Source organism: Podarcis melisellensis, assembly GCF_964234715.1.
Source record: "Podarcis melisellensis genome assembly, chromosome: 6".
Taxonomy (NCBI): domain Eukaryota; kingdom Metazoa; phylum Chordata; class Lepidosauria; order Squamata; family Lacertidae; genus Podarcis; species Podarcis melisellensis.
This window is the reverse complement of record NC_138538.1, coordinates 94,058,401-94,085,894: the sequence shown is the minus strand read 5'-3', so window position 1 is coordinate 94,085,894 and position 27,494 is coordinate 94,058,401. Positions and strand designations below refer to the sequence as shown.

General features: G+C 42.6%; 1 protein-coding gene across 2 annotated transcripts in view; it reads left to right on the top strand.

Moving 5' to 3' along the window:
• RALGPS2 (Ral GEF with PH domain and SH3 binding motif 2) overlaps positions 1 to 27,494 on the top strand; it is a 101,354-nt gene that overhangs the window by 17,273 nt on the left and 56,587 nt on the right. For both annotated transcript variants that reach the window (XM_081915109.1, XM_081915110.1), the window contains exons 2-8: positions 5,287 to 5,418; positions 6,181 to 6,288; positions 6,906 to 6,956; positions 12,049 to 12,132; positions 19,975 to 20,064; positions 20,681 to 20,773; positions 24,132 to 24,258. In XM_081915109.1, the coding sequence (XP_081771235.1) occupies positions 5,362 to 5,418; positions 6,181 to 6,288; positions 6,906 to 6,956; positions 12,049 to 12,132; positions 19,975 to 20,064; positions 20,681 to 20,773; positions 24,132 to 24,258 (610 nt within the window). In that variant the 5' untranslated portion in view covers positions 5,287 to 5,361. The remainder of the gene's footprint in view (positions 1 to 5,286; positions 5,419 to 6,180; positions 6,289 to 6,905; positions 6,957 to 12,048; positions 12,133 to 19,974; positions 20,065 to 20,680; positions 20,774 to 24,131; positions 24,259 to 27,494) is intronic.

Sequence of the window (27,494 nt, the reverse complement as noted above, 5' to 3'; positions counted from 1 at the left end):
CTTGTTTTTTGTTTTTATTCAAGCACATCACAAATGAGGCATTCAGGAAGGAATATCACCACTGGGCACATGTGTGTTGGATAGCCTGCTTTCAGGAAGTTGTGAAAGTAGGACACCCCACTCTAGATCAGAGGTTCTCAAAGGGCATGGCACACCACACTGATGTGACAGGAGAGGATAGCAAGTGCGGTGGGGAGATTCAAGGACAATCAAAGAAACATTTAAACATTTCTGTGTAGTGTAATGTAGTAGAATATAGGAAAAGACAGTACACCACCCAGCACGTTCTGTTTCCTCTGCTCACTACTGCCTCTGTCCCCTTCAGCAGAGAGTCACCTACTACCGCCACATGTCTCTTCCTCTGGTCTCCCTTCGCGCTTCTCCTGAGCCCGCGCTTCCTGTCTTACTCCAATCGCAAGCACAGCCTTGGTCAGCTGATCCATCGACTGCGGGCGGGGCATGCGGGAAAGCTCATCCTTCACAGTTGGGGACAACCCCTCCTCAAACAACATTTGAATGGGCTCAGAGTCCAGATCCCACCCGAGCCGGTGGATCAGCATCGCAAAGCGCAACCAGTAGTCTCTAACTGATTGGCTCCTCTGCTTGCACCCCATCAATTCCCGCCGAGTCACATTTTGCTCCACTTCACTGGAATACATTGCATCCATCCCCTGAAAAAATTTCCTAAGGTCCTTCAAGGCAGCATTTTGCATCGCCATTAGGGGCCTGATCCATTCCCGGGCCCCATCCTGCAGATGCCCGACAATATAGGCCACCCTTTCCCCATCATCAGCAAAGTCATTGTGCTGCAGTTCCAAAGCATACTCTATTTCCGTTAGGAACGCGTTATAGTCCTGGGGCTTCCCCCCAAACTTGTGTACCAGTCCCGGTACCTTCCTTGCGACGGGGGTGGGTCTGACCTGTGCATCCTGAGCCCGCCTTTCGTCCAGCCGCGTCGTCAGCAGAGCCACGTGCTGTTCCAAATCTCGGTTCCTCTCCACCAGATTTTGCACTCCAGCTGCTTGCTCTGTTGCGCCGGCTTCTCCAGTTTTGCTCATTATGCTGCCTGCCTGTCGCTGAGCACAAGCAACGTCAGAGACTGACGGATTGCTGTAATGGTTATAAGGGGTTGCTTGTGCGTAAGTTGCCGCCACTCCTGGCTAGGTTGCCTGGTTAAACCTTTTCTGTCTGGACAGCCCTTCACTTCGTGGCTGTTTCAGTCGCTAGCAGAATCCATCAGTGGGCGTTTCTTGAACTTCTTCCAGCAAAGAAGTTCTTTGACGCCAAGTCTCCGCCTACTCTCCCTGCGCGGAAGTCTTCTGCGCAGGGTGGGTGTGGGCAGCAGAGGACCCGTGCTCTCTCCGCTGGTCTCCGGTGAGGAGTCCTGGAGCCCCCTCGCCGATTCCCCCATCTGCCCCCCTTTATCCCTGGTGTTACGCTGATTTCCTTCCCCAGCCGATGAGCTGCCTCTCTCCCTGCTGGGCCCTTCTCCAGCATCGCTTTGGAGCCTTGCCTCCGCCCCTAGCTCCGATGGCAGTTCCCTGACACTTTCCTTTCAGCTTGACTTCTCCAGAGTTCATTCCCTTTCTCTGATATCATCTCCATGGAAGGTAGCAAGTGGGTTATCAGCATACTTATTCAGGCTCATTAGCCTTGGATCTGAAGGGGTTAGCTCAAGAACGGGAAAAGACTCCTCCAAGTCCATCTCCTCCTGTCTCTTTCTCCTCTGGGGAGTGGCAGGAATCATTCTGTGCACTGTACCTTTCACAGCCACCTTGGTGTCTTCTGAGGTTGGCGACTGCTGTCCTAGCTCCTCTGGCCCAGAATGCTGCTGTTCTGTGTGCCCAAGAGTCTTGCCCTTGCACAGCGTAACCGTCCCACCTGCTCCCTGCAACCCCCCGCACAGCCTCAAAATCTGCTCCAGAGGGTTTGGAGAACAGTGTCCACAGGATCTCCTTCTTGGTCTGTCACTGCCATTGTCAGTTCAGACCCCACCAATATAAGTGAAGTGAGTTTTGTTTGTCCGCCCTAATGTGAATCTCCTTAAACATGCTTAGATTGAGGCACCCCCCCCCATTTCCTCTAAACAAGGAAACTTTGCTTTTTGGTTTTGGAACAAGTCAGTATATTAAACCATAGAGTCTGAAGGTAGTTACCGTAAATATCCTAGCTTGTTCTGAATGTGGCAGCCATAGTTTCCTTGTTTGAATGAAATGGGAAGCTGTTTAATTAGAGATTACTTGCTTTGATTGCTTCATTCCATGAAGGAAGAAACAAAGGGCTGCATACAAATCTCAGCATAATAAGATCAAATTTAATAATATGAATGGGACCAATATCTGATTAAAAATAATTACACAGAAAATCACTATGAAATAGGACCAATATAAGTTTGTTGGGATTTGTTCTCACCACAAGGGGGCAGCAATGCATCAAGTAGAAGGCAGACCAAATATTTTTGTAAATCTGCAGTTATCAAAGTCTTACATTCTCATTTTAAAATGACGTTGGCTAAACAGCAGCATGAATATGCATTCTGTAAACTGATGAAAACAAGCAGCACTCTTAAAATAAACAGCTTAATGCATTAATAGTCTCCGATTAGCTAAGCAATTGGTGATAATCAAGCTAATGTATTCCTTTATTTCGATCTCTTTAAAGCTATTTATTTACATCACAAACTGCTTTCCTGCCAAAGAAAATCCTATTCAAAGCAACAACCAGCATTGTAATGAGACTACAACTTAATATATCATACATGTGCTTCAATACAGTTTAATTGTGCACATAAAATGAGAGTCAGCAGCTGCCAAATGTCTGTCGGAATATATGATTTATTTATTTATTTTACTAATTTCCCCATTTGAGAACAGAAGAAGAAGTTTGGCAGCCATTTTTTGGGAAGGGCCATGCCATAATTGTAGCATTGCAGCCTAAGATACACTGTTTCAAGCAGCAACAAAACATACATAATTTAAGATAGAATCTTATGAAACCTGTGGGCTCCAAGTTTTCTTATTTCAAACAAACCATAGTTAAAATTAACCACAGTCTGTTAGAGGTGAAGCAGTATATAAATGAAGCAGTATATAAATGAAGCAGTATATAAAATTTGTTAAATAATAAAATAAGGCCTCTCTTTGGATGACGGTGTTCCTCATCAGAAATTATGTTATATGGGGAGCACTCAGGTGTTCCCACATCTTCAGACTAAAACGGTAGTCTAGCACAGTGTTTTTCAACCACTGTTCCGCGGCACACTAGTGTGCCGCGAGATGTTGCCGTGGGGAAAATTCAAAAGACATTTTTTTTAAAAAAAAATGTCAAATTTTCGCCAACTAGGCGGGCGCCGGACTGTGTCCACCCTATTTTCCATCTGTCCTGAGTGGGGATCAGATCGGATGGGATCGGATGAGAGCAGACAGGCGGTCTGCTCTCATCCGATTCCCCATAGAGAGCAGCGGGGCTCTAACATCTCCCTCTCCGCACACAGTGCGGAGACGGAGCTGTCATCCGCCGGCTCAGTGGGGATCAGCAGATCGATCCCTGCTGAGCAGAGAACGGTCCGCAACGTTTTTGTTTGCCATTAAAGAAAAAAATATTAAACATTTTCTAATGGTGGTGTGCCTTGGGATTTTTTTCATGAAACAAGTGTGCCTTTGCCCAAAAAAGGTTGAAAAACACTGGTCTAGCAAGAGCTGTATCATGGGAGAATGCTGATTGTGTGTGCATTAAAACGATTATTTTCAACAGTGGTTGGAAACCTGTGACCCCCACAGCTAGTTAGGCATACCAGGCCTCTCCATTTGGCCATGAGACTATTTGGTGGAAAACACACCTACTTGTTCAACACCTAATGTCGTACGACATCAGGCATATGGGATAAGTATAATTGTGGCTTCAAGTGCCAGATTCAAGCTATAGTTGCAAAGGGATGTTGTTGGTTTTTGCAGCCACAAGTTAAATTTGTCACTGTTTGGATTTGGTGTAGTACTGCTTCCAAATTAAAGCTGGTGCTGCAATGGAATAATTTTTGAAACGTCAAAGGAAGAATCAGGAGTGCAGCTGGCTCCTGATTTTTTTTCTTTGAAATTGCAGTCACCTAGTATCATGACCGTTAGGTGGCTGGCTCTGTTCACCTATCAAAGTGATCCACCGAGGATTGGCCATCTCCACTGGTTCACAACCCCTATTTTTCAGAATGTAAACTGGAGACTATATGCATTTAATATAAATCTGGAAAAATAAGACAAAAGCCAACCAGTCCACAGGGTAACCATTCATTCACAGTTGGAATGACATTAGAGTTGCAAGAATTATTTTTGAATCTCTTTCCATAAAACATCCCAAAGCAATTTAAGAATGACAACTTTTATCAAACCAATTTTATAAGCATGTATATGTTATTGAACCTTCAGGTTTTGTTTAATTTAATTCAGGGGTGAGGAACCTTTTTTAGGCCTAAAGGCTGCATTCCCTCTTGGCCAACCCTCTGGCAGCTGCATGCTATCACTGGGCAGAGAATCTCTCTTTTCCATGGATGAGGCAGGAAGGGGAGCAGAAAGACCAAGAAGCAGGGACAAGATCTTACCCCCTTATCCCTTTCTCTGTAGCAATTCTTCTGAACCATCCGAGACTTTTAAGATTTTCTGTCTTAAATTAAAAGCACATGTAGTATTTATACAGATGGAATTCAGGTCCTCGACTATTTTGGCACAAATACTTCACTATTTGATAGTGCACTCAGAATTGAACTTTGTCTCATGAAATAACCAATTACCATATTTTTGGCTCTATAAGACTCACTTTTTCCCTCCTAAAAAATAAGGGGAAATGTGTGTGCGTCTTATGGAGTGAATGCAGGCTGCGCGGCTATCCCAGAAGCCAGAACAGCAAGAGGGATCGCTGTTTTCGCTGCGCAGCGATCCCTCCTGCTATTCTGGCTTTTGGGATTCAGAATATTCAGAATATTTTTTTTCTTGTTTTCTTCCTCCAAAAACTAGGTGCATCTTATGGTCTGCTGCGTCTTATAGAGCGAAAAATACGGTAGTTCTAATTTGCTGTTGTGTATCATCCATATATCTTGCCACAATCTTCTGAAGGGTCAACTGGATTGCAAGGGAATCACAATATCAGTTGCATAATATGGTATATTTACTTGATTGAAGTCTTCTGTAATCCCATAGTTGGCCAAACATCCCTGTCCCATGTTACACTTTGGATGATCTGTCGGACTTTCTTGATTTATTTATGGAACCATGAGCTGCTTTTAAAATTTTCTTTCAGGAGTAATGACTCTGAAGATGAATCAGTAAAGCCATCGCTGCAAATGTAGGGCAGTAAATCAATGGTGTGGACAGTATGGACCTAATGAATGGGCAGCCCAGCAATGTTAATATTGCAGCTACTGCTTCAGAGGTAAGGAGTCAGCAACAGTCACCTCAAAAAAATGCAGGAGCATAATAAAGTAAAGGTAAAGGTACCCCTGCCCGTACGGGCCAGTCTTGACAGACTTTGGGGTTGTGCGCCCATCTCACTTAAGAGGCTAGGGGCCAGCGCTGTCCGGAGACACTTCCGGGTCACGTGGCCAGCGTGACATCGCTGCTCTGGCGAGCCAGAGCTGCACACGGAAACGCCGTTTACCTTCCCGCTAGTAAGCGGTCCCTATTTATCTACTTGCACCCGGGGGTGCTTTCGAACTGCTAGGTTGGCAGGCGCTGGGACCGAAAGACGGGAGCGCACCCCACCGCGGGGATTCGAACCGCCGACCTTTCGATCGGCAAGCCCTAGGCGCTGAGGCTTTAACCCACAGCGCCACCCACGTCCCGCAGGAGCATAATACATGTATACAACAGTGTAGTTTGAAGGAAAAATGTATTTTGATAGGCAATCAGTTCTTGTTCTTTGCTGGGGTGTTTTAGCAGGGACCATGAAACTTTTAAAACTGTTTTTTTTAAACACGGAAAGGGTGCCTCTGAAATTTGGTACAGTCTAGGTAAATGGGATGTTTTAGTGGTGCTCCCCCTTTGTGGAATGCTCTCCCCAGGAAAAAATGCTTGGCGCCATCACTGTCAGTCTTTAGTCACCAGGCTGAGGTGTTTTTATTTACCAAGGCCTCTCTTTCGGCTTTTGAGCAGGTATGCATTCAACATTTTCAATTTTGTATTTTTGTTTTCTCAGAAGAGTAGCAGCTCGGAGTCATTAAGTGACAAAGGTTCTGCTGAACTGAAGAAAAGTTTTGATGCAGTGGTATTTGATGTTCTGAAGGTTACACCCGAGGAATATGCGGTAAGTAATTAATAAGTAAATGTTTTGCTAGTTTAATAGTCTTGCAGTCCAGTCCTTTAAATGTTTCCTCAGAAGCCCCATTAAGCTTAGTAGGAGTCACTCCCAGGTAACTGTAGAAGAGTCCAGCCTTATTTAATTTTCTCTCCGCCTGTCTACACCTACCTTCTCCTCTCCTAATGTTTATTAAATACAGGGCTTTTTTTTTTTAGCTGGAACTTACCTGAACTCAGTTCCGGCACCTCATTTCTTGATAAATAGCATGATTTGCCAGATTCTGCTGGAGGACACGCCTGATAGGAATGATACCTCCTCCTAGATCAGGCATGGGCAAACTTGGCCCTCCAGATGTTTTGGGACTACAGATTTAGAAGGCAATTGGGCCTGATCCAGCCCCAGGGCCTTAGTTTGCCTACCCATGATCTAAGCCTCTGCCACTGTAGATTTTCTCTTTTACAGGAAGCAGAGATGGCTCATTGTAGGGTCGAGGAACAATGGGAGGGCACACCATTTTATGATGGCCATTTTTCTAGTATTTAATAATAAAAAGCTGGCCCAATCTTCAAACATTCATTTCAAAAGGACACAACACTTACTTTCCTTATCACCTTTTTTCAAAGGGCCAGATAACACTAATGGATATTCCTGTATTTAAAGCTATTCAGCCCGAGGTAAGTTTTTCTTATACAACCTTTTGATTTTAAATACTGTAAATCCAAGCCAGATTTCCTTATTATGTCAACCCATGCATGTATTCTGGAACTAAATATGTGTGCCAGTGTGTGTATGCATGTACAAATAATTTGTGTTTCATGTTACATAATTTTTAAATGGTACCTATTGGTGTCATTTGAAGTAATTTGGTTGACCAGTGGTTGGTAGGCAAAGGAAGAAAAGGATACATTGAAGTAAACTTTTGCTATTCAGTTATTGTTCTTATAGATTGTATGGAACTGAACCTCTACGGAGACAGGTAGATTTTTTTTTTTTTTTAGTTTTTGTAGTTTTCCTGAGTGAGTTTGAATGTTGAGGAAATATTTAATTCATGTTCCAAACATTCCGTGATAACAACGTGGAAGATTACAGATACAAGGACACTGAAGTTATTAGCCAGCCATCATTTGTGGTGACCACTAATTATTATGCTCCCCCAAGTCATCTCTGCTTGCAAGAAAGCTCGGAGCAGGGTAGGAAAGTATTGGATATTTGGCCAAACTTTTGATTATGATGGAGTGGGGAGCTTTTTTGGGCTCATGGCTGCATTATCCTGGTGGAAAACTTCTCAGCGGCCACACTCCATTAGCAGGTGGTGCTCAAACAAATGTAGGGATGGTCAGACCCACAATCACACACATTTTCATTGAGAAGAAAGGCATATATTCACTTTGTGGAACTCCACTCAAGTTCCATCTTCCATTTTCTGTGGACTGTTTTTACAGGCACATTTTCTGTCCTGACTGCAAAGTAGCACTGACATGAAGGTAGTTGTTTCTAAATGAGAAATAATTGTGGATCAGAGCAAAGTACAGTCGTCTTGCAAGAATTTCTAAACCATTTTGTTGCATTTCCTAAAATTATAAACTATTTTTTTAAAAAAACTGCATTCACTAGCATGCATGTTTTATTTTAAAATGACTTCTGCTCTCTTTCTCTAATGAAATCATGCACAAGTGGGTTAAATAAATATGTTTTTTTTGGGGTGTTCAGTTTGATAAAGCTAGTCCTGCATGAATAACTATTCTGTTTAGAGATGAAAATACAGTTCTTTCGTAAGCATCCTTTAATGATGGCCTTCAAGCTGCTGTGAAATGAGCAGTTGCTTAACATAACAAGTCCAGCCTAGGCTGTTTTGTTTTCCCTGAATATGTCCTTAACTTGCCTTACTTTAAGGATTTGCAATATTTGTGGTATACTTAATTGTGTGTACCTTTTTAAGCACACTCCAAATCAAATTAACATCATCCAAAAGGAGTTTCTTATAGGAACTAACACTGTACCTCAGTTTGGTAAATACTGCTTTCACACTAGATTACAGAAGGGTTATTGTAACAGCCTGGCAGATATAAAATACATCATAGAGGTGGTTTAAAATAATTGTTAATGTTTTATCATTGAAATTAATGAACACTGCTCCTTTAACAAAATTAGTCCTGAGCAAAATTGTTTATCTTGGAATTATTGTTGCACTCTCTAAATACTTAATCACTTCCTAATTTTAGAACGTACTTATCAAATCAGCAGTATTTGGCATCCAGAGCATTTTTACTAATAAAATCTGCTTTTGCGAAATAAACTTTACATATGTTAAGTTGTGGGTGAACATATCAGACGACACAGAGGTTCTCCAAACAGCTCTTCTTTATTCCGAGGCCAGAACAGAACTGAACTGAAGGGCTTGGTCAGCCTGCTTATATAGATCTCCAGAACAACGTAATTGTTGCAACTTTCTAAAACTATCCAATCACTGAACGTCACTTCCGATCCTTCATTTGCATACAAACTGTCCAATCACTGAACGTCACTTTCGATCCTTCATTTGCATAACTATAGTATCCCCCTGCTGGCTCAGGGTGAGAACTTCAGTACATAACAACATACATATGCATTAACATAGTCTTCCAACTAACACTGGACAATCTGTGAGGTGCTGCAATCCTGTGTTCAGTCTGGCATTGCAGACACAAAAAATGACCAGAGAATGGATAGTGTTAAAAAGCCGTTGTAGGGATATAGAGCAGGAAATGTGGAACAGCAGGTAGGACCTAGAGGGAAGCAGAGTGCACTTGCAGTAACCAGAAAAAGAGTGTATCTTGTCTGAACATCTTGGCTGGAGCTTTCACATAGAAACCCCCCATCTCCCCAAGCTGGTAGTTTCCTTGCAGGTAGTGCCAGCAATTAGATCTTGATGCAGAACTTGCAGTGGCTAGACCAGGCATAGGCAGCCTTTGGCCCTCCAGATGTTTTGGCCTACAACTCCCATGATCCCTAGCTAACAGGACCAGTGGTCAGGGATGATGGGAATTGTAGTCCAAAACATCTGGAGGGCCAGAGGTTGCCTATGCCTGGGCTAGTCCAGTGGCAAGGAGAGTGCTTCGCTTCCCTAGCAAGTATTTTTTTGATACTTAGGAGCTCCTGAGTGAGACCAAGCCTATACTCTTGAGGTGTCTTTACAGGTGAAGTCCACACCCTCTATTCTGTGGGGACATGTTGCATCTTTGACTTGTAAGCCATAATAAGGCGTTGAAGGAATTTAAGCCTGCTAAAGCTAGCATGTTGAAAATTATTAACTTGATGCTGATTTTGAATCACATTCAAAGCTTAGAAGGATTTTTAAAAATAAATGTTAGAAGTGTAAGATATGAAAGAGATTATTAACTTAATGTGCAAGCACTTCATGTCCCTGTTAATATCTTGGGATGGAATATAATTCAGTCAGCTTCACAGTAACAGTGCATGCCAATATCCAGTCTGATAGGTAGCTTTGGGTTTACAACATCAGTGAATTGAAAGACCTACATTGGCTCCCAGTATGTTTCCGAGCACAATTCAAAGTGTTGGTGCTGACCTTGAAAGCCCTAAACGGCCTCGGTCCAGTATACCTGAAGGAGCGTCTCCACCCCCATCATTCTGCCCGGATGCTGAGGTCCAGCGCCGAGGGCCTTCTGGCGGTTCCCTCATTGCGAGAAGCAAAGCTACAGGGAACCAGGCAGAGGGCCTTCTCGGTAGTGGCGCCCACCCTGTGGAACGCCCTCCCAGCAGATGTCAAAGCGATAAACCACTACCTGACATTCAGAAGACATCTTAAGGCAGCCCTGTTCAGGGAAGTTTTTAACGTGTGATATTTTACTGTATTTTTGGTTTTTATGGAAACCGCCCAGAGTGGCTGGGGAGGCCCAGCCAGATGGACGGGGTATAAATGATAAATTATTATTATTATTATTATTATTATTATTATTATTGGGTAGGTCTAGGCAAGTTTTATTTTAATTGTGATTGAAAACATGGCCCATATGACAATTTTCTTTTAAGCACTTTTTGTGCTTTGGGTTAGCTGCCCATTTGTTGAAAATCTGACAGATTAAGAAAATATTGTCATACCAGTATGAAAATACCAAGAATTAGCAGCCATATTTCAGCTTCTGTTAATGTAGCATTCATTCCCAACCATGCTAAGCATTAATAAATTCATGGGGCATCCTTTATTAAATTGATTGGATCTTTTGACTGAAGGGACTTCAGCCATATTCTGTTCACTGCTGAAAAAGCAATGTCTGGGTGTTGTTCTAAAGTAATTTGCAATTAACTTCTTGCTGGTTTTTAAAACTGAGTATGGTGCTGGAGGGAAACAGAAAAGCAGGCTTGATTTAATGCCATAGCAAGAACGACAAGCTCTCCTACAACTGTCCAGGACTTCCACAGACTCCCAGTGGCAATAATGCAGCAAGTTGACCAACCCTGGGAAAAACTAAAAGAAAAACCTTATTTGTAATTTAAATGTTTTGTTTCATAATAAACATTTTGGTGATTAGCATTAGCCTTTTTGATTATTGAAATGCTTAATTATTTAACAATATTTGACCAGTCAGTTTGACTGGTTTGATACCCTGCTGTGGATAACAAATATGGAATATGCAGTTGAGAGTAAAAGTGGGCGTGATTATTCACAGTACTGGCCACTAAGTCTTGTTGTGTGCTAGATCCATCTTCACGGTGATCTTTAGATCATTTCACAGCCTGGAAGGCAGAGAAGTAGATATTGTGATCAGTTTTCTTGGCTTTTCTTGTAGTGTGTTTTAGACACACTTTGCGTTATAGAATATTTTTTCCCCCTCCCCTTTTTTTTTTTGAAACACACATCTCTTCGGGGGGATAGATAGCAAGGAAGTATAAATGATGCCATTGTGATCAAGTGTCCTGTCTTGGTAGTCCATAGGTTGTAGCTCATTGTCTCGATTCACATATAACAGCTCCCCATACTTTGGCCACTTCTACCGAAGCTTTGGGCTTGAATACCTCCCCCTCCCACTTTTGCACGCTTGGATCCTCTCCTTAATTTACTTGTTTGAAGTGGGTTTCTAGTTATGGTCTGTAGACAGCTTGCAAAGACCACAATTGGCACAATCTACAGTAGATGCAACTGAAAAGTATTGTTTGATCAAATCAGGAAGTGAGGGAGGGTTGTGTGATTCTGAGGTTTCAGCACAAACAAAACTTCGCCGTTTTGTATGAATCAAGCTGTTGACAATACTGTTTTCCTGTTATGCATCAACTGGACATAATAGATGCAGTTATCAATTCTGGCATTTCACAGCTGGAAAAATCAGTGGGCAGTGCTGAAGGACACGGACAAATTTAAATATTCATGACCAGGTGACAGCTCAGTAGCTATTCCTGTCCCAGGTGGTCAGCTCTGCACTTAATGGTGCATTTTCCCATTAAATAGTCCATTAAAAAATTGTACGAGAAAGTGTCAAGCCAAACCTTGCTCCATGTTATTTTACCTTGCAAGCTTGAAGGGTCTTATCCTGCCGTTGTAACTTATTAAAAAGTTCAGTTGGAGCTCATAGAATTAAGAGGAAAGAACTCACATTTATATATCAGAATTGCAGTCTTATTGGCAACTGTTAGGGAAAGTGTTTTTTTGTGTTTTATTTGATGTACTGTGTTAACTGAACTGATGATAAAATAAGAAATTCCTACCTTGTTTCAAAATGTGGGTAAATAGTTACATCAGCCTTAAACTATTTCTCACTGTTAACCCAGGAACTGTCAAGCTGCGGTTGGAATAAAAAAGAAAAATACAGTTCTGCACCAAATGCAGTTGCCTTTACAAGAAGATTCAACCATGTAAGTTTTCAGTTTACATGTGGCACCTTTGCTGTGTACGTCAAATCATTCCATTTACATGAAGCTTTAAAAGACGCAACTTATTTCTTTTGTTAAATGTTGCTGTGTATTTGACTGAATAGTGTTTTGGATTTCCTCTCTGGCTGCATGTATGATAATTAGCTTTTTTAAAACTGTTTTGAAACTTTATTCTTATTAAGCTAGCTTGTTGTTTACATCCCTGAATTGACCGTGTTTGGAGAGTGTGCTGAAGGAATGGGCAGAAGATGCATTGGGATCTAGCATTTTATATTAGATCAGCAAGAATTTCTGCCTCCAACTGTTTGACAATATCAGAAACATGAAGGCCTTTTCATTTCTTTTCTCTAAACTAGACTGTTAGGATTCCTGAACAGTAGTCTCGGGTGTAGGTATGGACTTGTATATGTAGGTCACCCCACTGTATGGTTCATGGAGCACCATAGCTTTTCAGCCTGCTATGTTTTGAGCTCTCCAAAATACTGTCCTGTATCCCTGCACTCCCATTGTGAGGTTCTTTAACCCACCCATTTAAATTATCATTATTATTTTTTCATCTTCATCTCCAGTGGTAGGTTTGTTCCAAAACAGACCCTCTTCAGCTCCTGTGTCTCTACCCTTAAAATTAGTTTAGAAGCTGCTCTGCTCCCTTTTTTAATTTTCAGTGCCAACAGTCTGGTTCCAGTCTGGTTCTGTCCCTTTTCTATAAGCCCAGGTTGTTCCAAAATGTTCTGCAGTGCCAAACCCCTCCTCCCTGCTCCGCTGTCTCATCCATGCATTGAGACTACACAGCTTTGCCTGTCAAGCTGGCCTTGTCCATGGAATTGGTAGCATTTTGGAGAAAGCTGCATTGAAGGTCTTTGCTTTCAGCATCCTACCTAGCAACCTGTTTCATTTCCAAGACCTCGCAACTACATTTCCTCATGTCATTCGTGTCAGCGTGCATCATGACCACTGACCCTTCTGCTAGGCTATCTAGATGACAGGCAACACTTGCAACCTTTGCATCAGGCAAGCAATTCACCATTTGGTCTGCATGCCCATTATACACCCAGGGTGTTGATTAAATAGGAAGTGGGCAAAGGATGGTGAGTTAACTGGGGGTTACCTCCCTGGGGTAGATGAGTGGGCTTATCTTTTTAACACTTTCCCAAAGTTGGGGTTTAGTCTAGTTTTCTCATTTACCATGGCCTCTCAAGCTTCCCTATTAGGGTAGAGCTGAGAACGAAGTTCTACAAGTTTACCACCCCTAGGTTTTAGCACCTGATCTATAAGTCATTACAGGATTTAGCTACTAGCACACAGTGCCTTTATTACTCTAGGCTGATGTTTTAATTAACTAACAAAGGGCTCATTTACAGTTTCGTTTATCCCGTGCTTCACTGGCCATGCTTTGGTGGCACAGGAGTCTCTGGGATATGGCAAGTCTCAGCATCCAATTACAGCACAACACTACCTAGAATACAGTGGTGCCCCGCAAAACGAATGCCTCGCAAGACGGAAAACCCGCTAGACGAAAGGGTTTTCCGTTTTGGAGGTGCTTTGCAAAACGAATTTCCTATGGGCTTGCTTTGCAAGACGAAAATGTCTTGCGAGTTCCTGTGGGTTTTTTTTCCTTTCCCCTCCTTTTTCCCAAGCTGCTAAGTCGCTTATCAGCTGATCCGCTAAGCCGCTTAACAGCTGAGCCGCTAAGCCGCTTATCAGCTGATCCGCTAAGGCCGCTAATAGCACTAATCCGCTAAGCTGCTAATGGGCTTGCTTCGCAAGATGAAAAAACCGCAAGACGAAGAGACTAGCGGAACAGATTCTTTTCGTCTTGCGAGGCACCACTGTATAAACGCTCCATGTGCTAACTACAACTTCAGTGACAGTTTGAATGGCACATGTTTGTGCTGCGCACAGCCATACCTTCATACTAGTGTATTCTAGTGATGCTGGACTCACCAAGATGTACCATGGTGGCTACAAACACAAGACATTTTGCAGAAAATATATGGTACTTCATACAAAGTTTCCTTCTACAGCTCGAGGCAGGGCCAGGATCTTTGCTAAAATTGCTGTGGTTTCAAACCCAGTCAAGGAACTATTGGCAGCATATACTATGACGAATACATCAAAGGGGGCCTTGTGGACAGGGCCTCTTCACAAGCTATAGCCGGAGAAGCAAGGACTGTATCCCTCTGTAGCCAGTCCCATAAGGAACTGCATTCTCCGCCTTGCACGGACGGCTCAGAGGGCCACTACTTAATAAGAGTTCCCTAATAATGGCCTGCAGCCTTATTTCAGGTGGTTTGTCTTTTAAGAACAGGAGCAGGGGTTGTGAACAATGGCAGCAGTGACTGTTCTGGGATGGAAGGGACAGGAGGAAGCAACTTGAAAGAGGTGGAGAGAGGATTAGGAGCCAGAAGTGCTCCTAATTTTACTGAATTACAATAAAATATTACAATTATGTTCCTGACTTTAGCAGACAATACCGAATTAGAAAAATATCTGCCGCAGAAGGTGTGTGTGTGTGTGTGTGTGTGTGTGCATTAATTAAAGCCATTCAGAGATATTCTGTGTTACTCATTGTTAACATATCTATTGCAAGAGTGGTCTGACTTTTTTATGTCTATTAGAGCTGATACGTTAGTGCCTTTCATTCTAAGTGCAGTCTATTTTTAATATCTATTTAAAAAATGGTACAGTGGTGCCTCGCAAGACGAAATTAATTCGTTCTGCGAGTCTTTTCGTCTTGCGATGTTTTTCGTCTTGTGAAGCATGGTCCGTCGCAACTGCGCCTCTTCAAGCGGCTTTAGGAAAAAAGCGAACAAACTCGCAAGACGTTTTCGTCTCGCGAAGCAAGCCCATAGGGAAATTTGTCTTGCGAAGCGACGCAAAAACCAAAAAACCCTTTCGTCTTGCGCGTTTTTCGTTTTGCGAGGCATTCGTCTTGCGGGGCACCACTGTATGAACAACTTCTCATAGCTACATCTCACTGCAAAGACAGTCAGGGTCGGGTATTGGAATATGCACATTCCATGAGACATAGATTTTCAGACAAATAATTGACACCACTGTAGCAGCAGTTCTCACACAACATAGTTAATTCCAGACAATGGGGCTTTTCTTCACAAACTGGAGGTGAAAGGTACAATATATGTAGAAACTGCAATTTGCATCACCTACTTCCTCTACTTCAAAATCTGAGTTTAGAGGTTACTCATGCACTTTAGCACAGCTTCTACAGATGTGAAAGTAGTTAACTAATTAGCCATGGAAATACTAGAACCCTCTTGACATACTACAGTCTACTGCACAATACCCCTGCTAGTTTTAAAATTCAGAATGCTCTTACTAAAAGCCATCTGTAAGCCATTTACTACTACCATCCTTGCCAAATGTGAATACTGTTACACTTTTCGGAAGAGTGGAAGAAAATTGGAAGATGGTATTCATTGTACTGTTTATATTCAGAAATAGTCTTGAAGGAGAGTGATTCCAGTAGAAAAAAGTGAACAAAAAGTAGAAAATAAATGATTTTACGCACTAGCAATTGCTGTATATTCAAGTGGATTTCACACCTTTTTACAGAAAGAACAGGTTGCTTACTTAACAGCTATAGTTGGATTCTGTGGCCGCATAGATATTGTTTTAAAACTTTGGAGAGATGGACTAGTGTTCTGGAGTTCTGTCCACCTGGACCCTCCTGCCTTCCTGGATGGTTCTTGAGGGGCTGCACGCAGTGACTATATGAGGAAGTTTCAGAGACGAACAGATTAAACTTTTTATTACAGAATGTTTTCATGATGTACAGGCACTGAAGCAGAGTATACCTTACCTCTGAAAATCAGGTGCACACAGAGGAAGTTTTGATGGAGTGTGGGGGTAATTGGTTTGCTTTCGTTCTTGTTATTATTCTGTATTTTGTGTTTTTTATCTTGAATTTTTATGTTGCGAATTGAGATCTGTGGATGAAGGGTGGTATACAAATTTAATAAATGATAATGATAATAAGTAATACGTATTAGTGGGGACTAACATATAACAGGGCAAGCAAGTCGTTTCCAAGGGAGGGAGGCAGCAGGTCTTGCTTATAGCAGCTGTGCTAGGTGCCGTTTAATTTTTGAATACAATTTGAATTCTGTCGTATAACTACTATTTGGCATTATGGGCAGCAGCATTTATTTGGTTCCTCTCAGTTTTCATGCCATATTGCACAGTTAAGTTTTCAAATCAATGTAGGATGCATAAAACGTACAGGGGCATTATATATATATATATATAAAATCTTTGCTTTAGCGTGATAGCATGCTATGGAGGATATTGCACTGTACTTAACTAATGAGGTACCGGTAAATAGCAAGAGCTACCAAATCCCAATTTTGGTGTCAATAAAAATGGTCCATTTAGGTACAAAGTCAAAATGGCAATCGACGAGTAAAATGGCTTTGCAGCGTAAAATTGTCCAATGCAGTGAGTTAGCTCATTTGCACAGGCTACATATGTTTCCTGGACCAATGGCATATACTTAACTTGTTTGCTTATACTTAATGAGTCGGAGCATTACAGGGCTGGAGGGTGTTATTCCAGGGGAGTGATATTAGGAATCTGGAATCAGCAGAGTTAAGGGGCGGTTCCAGGGGGACCTGGTGTTCTAGATAACAAAATGTTTTCCAGGATATTCATAGATAGCCCAGCAATGTAGTGGGAGCCCCAAAGGCCCACCAAGCTTCATTTGTCACAATTGAGGTCAATTCTGTGTGGTTCCCAAACAAGTAACCTGGGTTTCATAGAACTCAACTCATATGTTGCTGGAATAGAGAATTTTTCTTAAGGGATTGTATTCCCTCAAGATTCCTAATTCCAGCTGTGGGAAATAACACAGGAAATACATAATGACACAAGGGGAAGAAAGCATGGAAACAGGCTATTTAAAGGTGGAGCAGCCTGTCTTGAAGTATCCCATGGAGGTCTAGCAGCAGGCTGAACTATTGACTGGCTGGGTGGAACAGATGGAACCATAGAACAGCTGGATTGAGGAAGGCAGAACAGTGTTGTTTCATGGTGGAAGATAATTAAATATTTGGATTCCAGGGTAGGGGATACCCGAGATGAAAGGTGATTGGACTGAAGATTAGGCTGGATGGAAGGAGTACTCCAAAATAATAGTTTTATGTGTGGTTGTCACTGCACATAAAAAAATATACAAGTTTCCTGTCACTGACTGGACAGTCCTAGGGGGGAAAGGTGATGGTCAATACCTAATCAGGGCAGAGTGTCCCAAGTGCAGACCGTATTTCTGCTTGAGTAGCAGGGAGATGCATTTTTTTTTACTAATTAGATAAGTGTGGACTGCTTAGGGTGGGCTGTGTTGCCCCCTATGATTCTGCTGACAGAAATGGAGCAGGGTTGCTCCGTATGTAAGTACCATTGCCTGACTTCTCACAACACCCTGAATCTCATTTTTTTCCAGGAATTAATGCAGAATTCTGAAATTCTTGACTCTTTATATTAAATCCAAAACCAAAATTGTAGAATACATAGAACATATCTGCTGAGAAAATATGTGTGAGCAGGAGTGTCTATTTGTTCAGGGATTCCAGTGCTCAAAAGGACTTATTCATATAGCGTAAATATCAGCCCTGCTCAGTACTGCCACTGTACTGGCCTGGACATTGAGATTGCCTCTAGAAATTCTCAAGAGTCTGTGCACACCCAGGATGACTCCCACCCACCCAGAACAATGACACATCACCAATTTATTCAGAAAGGCCCTTCAAATCACGTGAAGTGATAGGTGTGCAAGAAGGCAGCAGTTATTGCATGATTGCAAGTTCAGAGTCCCATTGTGCATGTGTGTTTGTTACATTCGTCACTGGAGTCTAGCTGCTGTTCCAAAGCCATAAGAGACATATTTCTCTCTTGTCATTTTTTCCTTTTCAACAGTACATTAAAGCACAAACGCCTCCCTTATATAAATTTTTACGCTTTGGAAAAGCTTTCCAACTTTAAATTATTCTAGTGGTAATCTTTGGGTTTTGGTTTGGAATTCCAGAGTCTCTGTGGCATCAACAGCAATGCAGAACTAAAGAGAGGTGAATTCCATGGCTGTATTATATATAAACAAATGTGAGGCTCTACAACTTCATTATGAGATAAACTAGGTAAACACTTGATTGGAGTGACAAATCCAGCTAAATTTCTCAAGAAACACATTCCTACTTTTATTGGAAACTAAACTTTACAATTCTCTAAAAGTTGCAGACTCCAGTGTCGAGACTATTTCTCACCACATGCTGTGTACCTGAAATATGTGTCCAAATAATTCGCTGTTGCTCAAATCAGCATGTGAGTTTTAGAACCTCCTAGGTTCTTGATTCCTCTTTCTCCCTTAAATTCACAGTGCCGGCAGTAAAGGCTAAAAGTCAATGGCAAATTAGATGTGATGCTCACCATATAGTTTGCCTTTGTGCCATTTTTATTATTAATACCAATACTTTGTTGCAGTGCTTTTTTTCTTAAAAAAAATGTTTAGGGGTACTCATATTGAAATACTGCCCCGCAATGAGACCAAACAGATTCACAAAATGTTTAGGGGTATGTGTTCCCCTGCCCCCCTGAAAAAAGTACTGCTTTATTGAATTGGGGGTGTTGTGTTTGTATAACTAACAATAAAAAGCAAAGTAAAACAAACAAGGGAAAGGGGGGATAATGGATCAGCATTCACAGGTTAGGATCATTTTCAGTTTACAGAGGTGTATTACCTGTACATTCAGTGTAGCCTTGTCAGCCTACTGATTTATATAATATAGCCTACTGATTAATAATACTTATTCCTTTATTTAATCTATTATATGTAGCTAGGTTATGTATGGGATGCGGGTGGCGCTGTGGGTTAAACCACGGAGCCTAGGACTTGTCGATCAGAAGGTTGGTGGTTCGAATCCCCGCGACGGGGACCTAGCAGTTCGAAAGCACAAAGTGCAAGTAGATAAATAGGTACCGCTCCAGCGGGAAGGTAAACGGTGTTTCCATGCACTACTCTGGTTCGCCAGAAGTGGCTTAGTCATGCTGGCCACATGACCCGGAAGCTGTACGCCAGCTCCCTTGGCCATTAAAGCGAGATGAGCGCCGCAACCCCAGAGTCGGTCACGACTGGACCTAATGGTCAGGGGTCCCTTACCTTTACTTTGTAGGTTATGTATGGTGAATAAAGATAGGCCATCTGTTCGTTGTAGGCAGCACAGCAAAGTGGGGTTAGCCCTTTGCTCCTGCCGCAGTCCTGAGGAGAATCGGTCACACCCAACACAGCTGCTATTTCAGAATGCAAAGAGGAGCTTTCCTCCCATTGTTGATGACGGGCATTTGGGGAGTCATTTACTGAAACTGAAATTTGTATTGGGGTTGAAATTGATATAATATCAATTTCATTGATATTGATATTTCATTGATATTGATATTTCATTGATATTGATATTTCATCAATTGATATAATATCAATTTCATGGTATGGTAGTATTAAGTTTGAATTAGTTATAGTAGTTAATATTTTTGAGTATTAGTACTATGTATACATGTTACACGTTTTATCTTCTTAGTAGGTTCACTATGCAATTCTTGTTAAATGTAGCCTGTTAATATAATTAGATTAAACAGCAAAACTTTAGAAATGCTCATAGTAATGAATGAATTTGCATGTTTCTGGTAACTAATTAGGCTGCTAACGAAAATCAATTTTCATAATGTGAAAACACATGAGAATGTCAAAATCCCCAGTCTTATAACAATACCACTTTTTATTTTCTGTTTTTATATGTATTATTACCACTTTCTTTTTTTTAGGTAAGTTTTTGGGTAGTGAGAGAGATTCTTCATGCACAGACATTAAAAATACGAGCTGAAGTTCTGAGCCACTATATTAAAACAGCTAAGGTAAGAATCTTTTGTTCTGGAGCCTTTATCAGGGTTGATGGAGACCTAGGTTTACAAGTACGCTCAGTAAATATTTGGCTCCATTAACATATGACTAAAGGAAATGTGTGGCCTTGTTAGTTATATGAACCTGGAATAGTTGAACAATATTCAGTGATGGTGATTCCTGATTATACTTTGAAACAGCAATCAAAAGGTGTTAAGTGTAATATTGCTAATTCATTTGTTTGGGGTATGGTGTGGCAAGGAGACTTTCTGGGACACGATGCAGATAAATGATTATTTTCCATCCAGTGGCCAGTATATGACTAAGTCAGGAATGCTACATCACTGCCCATGGGTGTTTGGATTGGTGACTTAACTATGGTTTATTGGCCAGTGTTTAGTCTATTTCAGACCAGGGTCACACACAAAGCTTATCTATTAGGTCGTAGTCATGAAGGTATGCTTTTCAATTACACCTTTATCATAATTATTTGGAGAGGTATAATTTTTCTCCGTTTTTCAGTTTTTTGTTCATGATGCTATTTTGTAAAATAGGCTGATAATTTAAGTTGTGGCCACCTCAATACATTACAGTACTAGACACTAAACTTCTGTTTTGTTTTGTTCTCAGAAACTCTATGAGTTGAATAATCTACATGCTCTTATGGCTGTGGTGTCTGGATTACAAAGTGCCCCCATCTTCAGGTTGACCAAAACTTGGGCGGTGAGTGAACTTGGGTGTTAACACTGAGTTAGGGTTTTGTGCAGTGGAAGTAGAATGATTAATAATAATAATAATTATAATATTTTATTTATATCCCACCCTCCTTGGCCAAAGCCAGGTTCAGAGCGACAAACATCATACAAGTAAGACAATGCATAAAAACAAGTGATCAATAAATTAAGATACATCCCACAATTAATTCAAACAAATTAAAAATAAAACTGGACAAGTGGCAATCTTCAGGTTAAAATTGAAGGCAGTTACCAACTGTTTCCACTGATAGTATAAGCACCTGTGAGCGGGCTGGGAACCTCCTTTGTGCTGGTTGTTATACAAGGAGAAAATGAGTCAGACTGAACTCAGACCAAAGGCCTGGCGGAACAGCTCCGTCTTGCAGGCCCTACGGAAAGATGTCAAATCCTGCAGGGTCCTAGTCTCTTGTGAGAGAGTGTTCCACCAGGCCGGGGCCACGGCTGAAAAGGCCCTGGCTCTGATCGATGCCAGTCTGATCTCTCTGGGGCCCGGAATCTTTAGGATGTTGTTATTTGCAGACCGTAAGGTCCTCCGTGGGGCATACCAGGAGAGGCTGTTTACAGCAGCTCCCCATTTACAGGTGTCCAGTATGTGTGCAACTGTGTATACGGGCATGGCACCGAATCTGGAAGGGACCTAGAAACGTCATAAAAATGTCACTGAAATGTCACTAAAAGAGCAGGATGGGGTGTCTGTAGCTTTTTAAGGGGGTTTCAACTATACAGACACATGTCCGGGGCCTTGGAATGTAAACCCCGCATAAATGGGGCCTGCCTATAGTTGATTTCACATAGGGTACTTGTTTCACCATAGGAGCCAACTCCTAGGGGCCGTGGGGACTTCGGCCTCCCCCACAATAAAATATTTGAGGGGGCTGGGCCTCCACAAAGTTGGTGGGCATTCCCATTAAAATGGTGTGTGTGTGTGCGCACACACGGCATCATATGGTCGATTATGTGGGGTGAGGCTTACCTGGGCCCCCACAATATTTTATTCAAGTTGGCGCCCTGGTGTTGCACATAATATAAGCTTACCTAAATCCCTTCAGTTCCCTTTGAAGTCTATCCTTATGAGTGACCGTTCATCTTCACTTATTCCTGACGGTTTGATCTGAAAGCACAGATGTTCTGCTCTCTCAGAAAGCTTAGATTATCAACGCCCTTTCTTCGTGTTTGTCTATTTTGGTTCTCTGTTAAATACAGTGGTGCCCTGCAAGACGAATGCCTCGCAAGACGAAAAACCCGCAAGACGAAAGGGTTTTCCGTTTGCGAGTTGCTTCGCAAGACGAATTTCCCTATGGGCTTGCTTCGCAAGAAGAAAGCCCATAGCGAAATCTCCAGGGACCTCTTTTAAATGCTGGCGGTGGGGAGCAAAGCCTTCCCCCCCCTCCGGCCTTCAGAAGAGGTCCAGGAAGGCCGGCGGGGGCCGAAAGGCTTTGCTTCCCACCGCCAGCATTTTAAAAGCGGTCCGGGATAGCAGGGAAGCGCTTCCCGCTATCCCGGACGGCTTTTGAAGGCAGACGGGGGGGAGCAAAGACTTTCGCCCCCCGCCGGCCTTCAGAAGAGGTCCTGGACCTCTTCTGAAGGCCGGCGGGGGGGCAAAAGTCTTTGCTCCCCCCCCCCGCCTGCCTGCCTTCCCGGGGGCTTTAAAATCGCCCCGGGACAGCGGAGAAGTCCTCCGCTGTCCTGGGGCGATTTTAAAATGCCGCCCGCCAGCATTTTAAAAAACCCCGGGACAGCGGAGAAGTCCTCTGCTGTCCCGGGGTTTTTTAAAATGCTGGGCGTGGGAAGAAAAGCCCTTGTCCCCCCCCCCCCAGCCTTCAGAAGAGGTCGGGGGACAGACTGTCCCCGGACCTGGTCTGAAGGCGGTTTCCATAGGAACGCATTGATTGATTTTCAATGCATTCCTATGGGAAACCGTGCTTCGCAAGATGAAAAACTCGCAAGACGAAAAGACTTGCGGAACGAATTAATTTCGTCTTGCGAGGCACCACTGTAGACTCCTAGAGAGTGATTCAGTGCCCCTTCTGTTAATATTCATTCAACTGTTCTGTAATTTGGCATCCTTCTGTAAACGTTCATTTATCATCCCAGGTGAGAACTATAACTGACTCAGTGGCTGTGTGTACGACATAAGAATTCTTTTTGAGGTGTGTGTGTTACTCTTTCACTCTCATGGAGTCTGTGCTTTCAGGATGGTTTGAAACGGCAATGTTATTGGGTGACGCCCAGTAGTACTGCCTACTGACAGGAGAGGGAAAGGATTTTTGACAATCTTCCATCTCCACTTTTCAGCATTGCCCATGTCAAGGGTCAGGAAACGTTTTCAGCAAGGGGCCGGTTCACTGTCCCTCAGACCTTGTGGGGGGCCAGACTATATTTTTTTTGGGGGGGGGGATGAACGAATTCCTGTGCCCCACAAATAACCCAGAGATGCATTTTAAATAAAAGCACACATTCTATTCATGTAAAAACACCAGGCAGGCCCCACAAATAACCCAGAGATGCATTTTAAATAAAAGGACACATTCTACTCATGTAAAAGCATGCTGATTCCCGGACCATCTGTGGGCCGGATTTAGAAGGCGATTGGGCCGGATCCAGACCTCGGGCCTTAGTTTGCCTACCCATGGTCCATGTCTTCCTAAATCTGCTCTGGTGTGTTCCCCCAAGCCTCTGGTGTGTTCCCCCAAGCCTCTAGTCTGCGGTTGTCAAATACTTTTTCCTTCCTTGTCCTGCTGACAGTTTCCCTTCTAATCTCAGACATTAATACCACTCTGTAAATTGAACTGCATAGTTGTTCCAAAAATTACCATAGGCCCACAAATTGTGACTGGACTTGGTGGTGTTAGCTTTTACTAGCCATCTATGAAGTTCCGCTATGATAGCTCAACAATATATCAATTTATTAATGCATCTATTTTCTGATGATTTTTTTTTTATAACTCACATTGCTTTGACTGTATTGTTAGCTGCTTAGAGCAATTCATATTGAGGCTTGATAATTAATCCTTTAATTAATTCAATTAGCTGAAGGCACAAAACATTCTTTCCCCCACCTCTGGCTACTATTTAGGCTTAAAAGAAACCCTGTATTGTCAAAGTACTAATCTTGCGTCATCAAACTACTATACTAATATACAGTATAGCACGGCTCCGAACTTTTCACAATTAAAATGCTTTCAAATTGTATATGATAAAACAGTTGTAACTTTTCAGTACAGTATTTCCTTATGCATAGTACAAAATAATTGTTAACTTGTTGGGGGGGGGGGAGCCATTGGTTTCATAATAACTATATTTTGGTTTTCCCCCTCTCCCTAAAGCTACTGAGCCGAAAGGACAAAACTACTTTTGAGAAGCTGGAATATGTAATGAGTAAAGAAGAAAATTATAAGAGACTTAGAAACTATATAAACAGCTTGAAGATGACTCCTTGCATTCCTTACTTAGGTAAGATGAACATTTTAACTTTGTTTACTGGTATCATTAGTACCTGTTTGCAGTGGAGAAGGAACCCTCTCCAGCACCTGGGGCGGGACGAACCGCCCAGTGATGCACGCGCTACGTCTGTATGGACTGCGCATGTGCTGCGACCGTATGGGCTGCTGCGTGTGCGCACTCCGTACGGTGTGCCGCACGTGCGCAGTCCGTACGGGATGCCGCACGTGCACAATCCTTACGGGTTGCCACTCGCATGGCGTCCATATGGGCTGCTGCGCAAGCGGCATCCTGTACAGACTGCGCATGTGCGGCATCCTGTACAGAGTGCGCATGCGTGGCACCCATACTGACTGCACGTGCCCTCAGCCACTCTACAGCTGGGGGGGAGGCAGGGGCCATCTTGTCACACACACACCCCAAGTGGCACCTGGGGCAGCCCGCCCCCACTTCGTACGCCCCTGCATGTATGGACCCTACACTAGGGCAACTCCTTCCTTCCTTCCTTCCTTCCTTCCTTCCTTCCTTCCTTCCTTCCTTCCACCAACCATAGGGAAAAGGGGTGGGGGGAAATGATGGGGGCAGCATTTTTAATGGCTTTTAAAGTATACTCTGTTTCAAAGAGCACAGCCAGGAGAAGAGAGAGGAAACCTCCTGAGGGGCTAAATGCAGCTGTCAAGGAAGTCATATACAGATGTGAGAGGGATGTGAATATGACGGAGGGATTTTAAAGTCTCTTCTCATCTTAAAGATTTGTGGTTGTGGCAGCATTATTGATCTAGCAGAGGGTAGTCTGTCCACATTACTATGTTACTGAATGGGGGAAATGCTGGCTTTTCCTTTTTTAAAACAACAACAACCATGCAGAATACAATTATTTATTTGGATTGGGGGTGTGCCTCATTTTGTTGGAATTGCATCCAGTTTACCTTGGCAGCCACATTTGTGGCTTCCTGTTTGTTAAGAGCATAGAACAGAGCAGGAGGGGAGTTTTTTAATGTTTAAATTCATTGACAGTTACCTCAGTGTGGCATGAGATGCTCTTACAAAGCTCCGGCATACAGGAAGTTTTTCCAGTCTTATTGATACTGGGTAAGATGCAGCGTCACACAATGGGACAAGATTTGTTCCCTTCCCTGCAGCTTTGTGTGCAGAGAAGGTCCCCAACCCCCAGATTGTGGTGGGGCTTAAGTAACTGCAGGGGAGGAAAGGGAAGAGAACTCAAATGCATGAACAGGTCGTCATTATTGGATTGCACCCATTTTTTTATCACCATATGCTTTGTTCCACATGCGTATCCTTTAGAACAGAGAAAAATACAACATTGATTTAGAACCCAACAAAAATCACTGCGTGTATTGCTTTCTCATCCTGTTTTGCTCATAAACCATAAGGCAGCACATCTGAAAATCAAGACGCTGTTATAACGAAGAAAAATAATTTCACTTCTAAAATGCTGCATTTTTATTTAGAGCTTAATGTGCATGTTTTTTCCTGGAGCATATAGTATTTGTTTATATGAAAGTCCTACATACTTTTACATCTTCTTGCTGTGCAGTCGCCCACTGAATGTTAATTTTGTAGTAATCTGGCAACTTTCATATTTCTTGCACTGGTCAATATCTAAAGAGGGGGACCGTGTTCATGTAGACAGTTACTCTGTGCATGTAGTGTGCATGTTTTCATGCTGGCTTTCTCCTTCTGGTGGCAGCCCATTATGCTTTATGGAATGCCACCTGAGATGCTACTGGAGTCTTGGCCCACCAATATTGGTTTCACTTGTTAGGCAGTCAAGGTCTTTGATAAGCACTGACCCTTCCTTGGATGGGTATCTTTTGTTCATATCCTTGCACAAACACAAAAACCACCCCTTTTTGCCTCCCCCCAAATTATCCGTGGAGAAGTAAATATACTCTTTGTAGTGCTGAACTGTTTGTGCTAGTCATATCAGAAGGCCAGGGGTTCTTATTTCTGGTAAGCAAACAAGTTATTTTATGGAACTGAGGTGAGAGTACTATGGTTGAAAAGTCCCATTAAATAAGTTATTCGGGTACGTTCCTTCTTTAATTCGAAGAAGTGAACCAAAAGTTTTGATGTTGAGTATAGCTAGGGTCTTGCGCTGTTTCATGAAAACAGTTCTTAAAAAATCATAATATACAGTCGTTTCGCATGCTTGTAGATACAGTTTTAGGAATGTGAGCAGTATCTGTCAACCACTCACATGAGCTTATTGGAATAACTTTTAGCCAAATGTTTAATAGTAACGTATTCCAAAAAGAGATTTAAGTTTTTAAAAAAGAATGAGGTTTTCAGAGTTGAACCAAGCGGAAATTACTGAGGGTATTTCACACTGTGCTCTTGACAACCCAGCTGCTGTTTTTAAAACTAGTTTCTAAAAACTCAGAATGGTATGTGGCACTGTCAAAATAATGCAAAAACAAAATCCACATTCATCTGGCTGCTTGAAATACTTTTCTGCTGCTCCTGATTGCTTGAACTAAGGTTTAATGAGGGGAGAACACCCAAGTTTTAAAAATGTAGTTCAGATACATTTTGGCCTTTTCAGTAACCTGTAACTGTTCAAGCTTCAAAAATTCAGATTAATAGGCTGTGATCTCCAGACCTCTCTCCAGTCCAGCGCCTTCTTGTCTACTCTCTGTTGTGGAGGGGAAAAGCAGCTGTTGGAAGTGTTTCCCTAACACGAAGGAATTAAATGAATAAGAACCACTTCCCAGTCATTTTGGCAACCCTAAAGTACCAAATCCAGTACTATCTAATTATTTTATGGCAGACAGAGCATTTATTAAGAGATTATAGGAAGGAAGGTCCCCACTGTAGCCTGTCCAGTTACCAGTTATAGCTTAAACAGAGTAGGATGTTTAAATAGGGTAAATGTCAGAATTTTAAGAAACCTGACAAATAAAACAGTTGCTGCTCCATGAATTTCACTGGGTGAGATCCAGTGTTACACCAAGAAACACACAATAGCTTCCCCTCCCCCCTCCTCCCTCATACTTCCCAGTCAGCTCCAGAGGTTATGCCAAGATGCTAAATCAGGGGTCAGCTAACTTGTGGGGGCCGGACCCACCGCCTCCCGAAAGCACCCCCCTCCCAAAAGGCACCACAGCCACCAATGCTGCCTCGTCTTCGGCAGCGTCAGCGTCCTCTGTCTCGGCAGGGCACAGAGCCCATGCCGCTGGCCTGGGCAGCGGAAGCAGCCTCCGTGCCACTGCCGCTTCCTCCTGCTC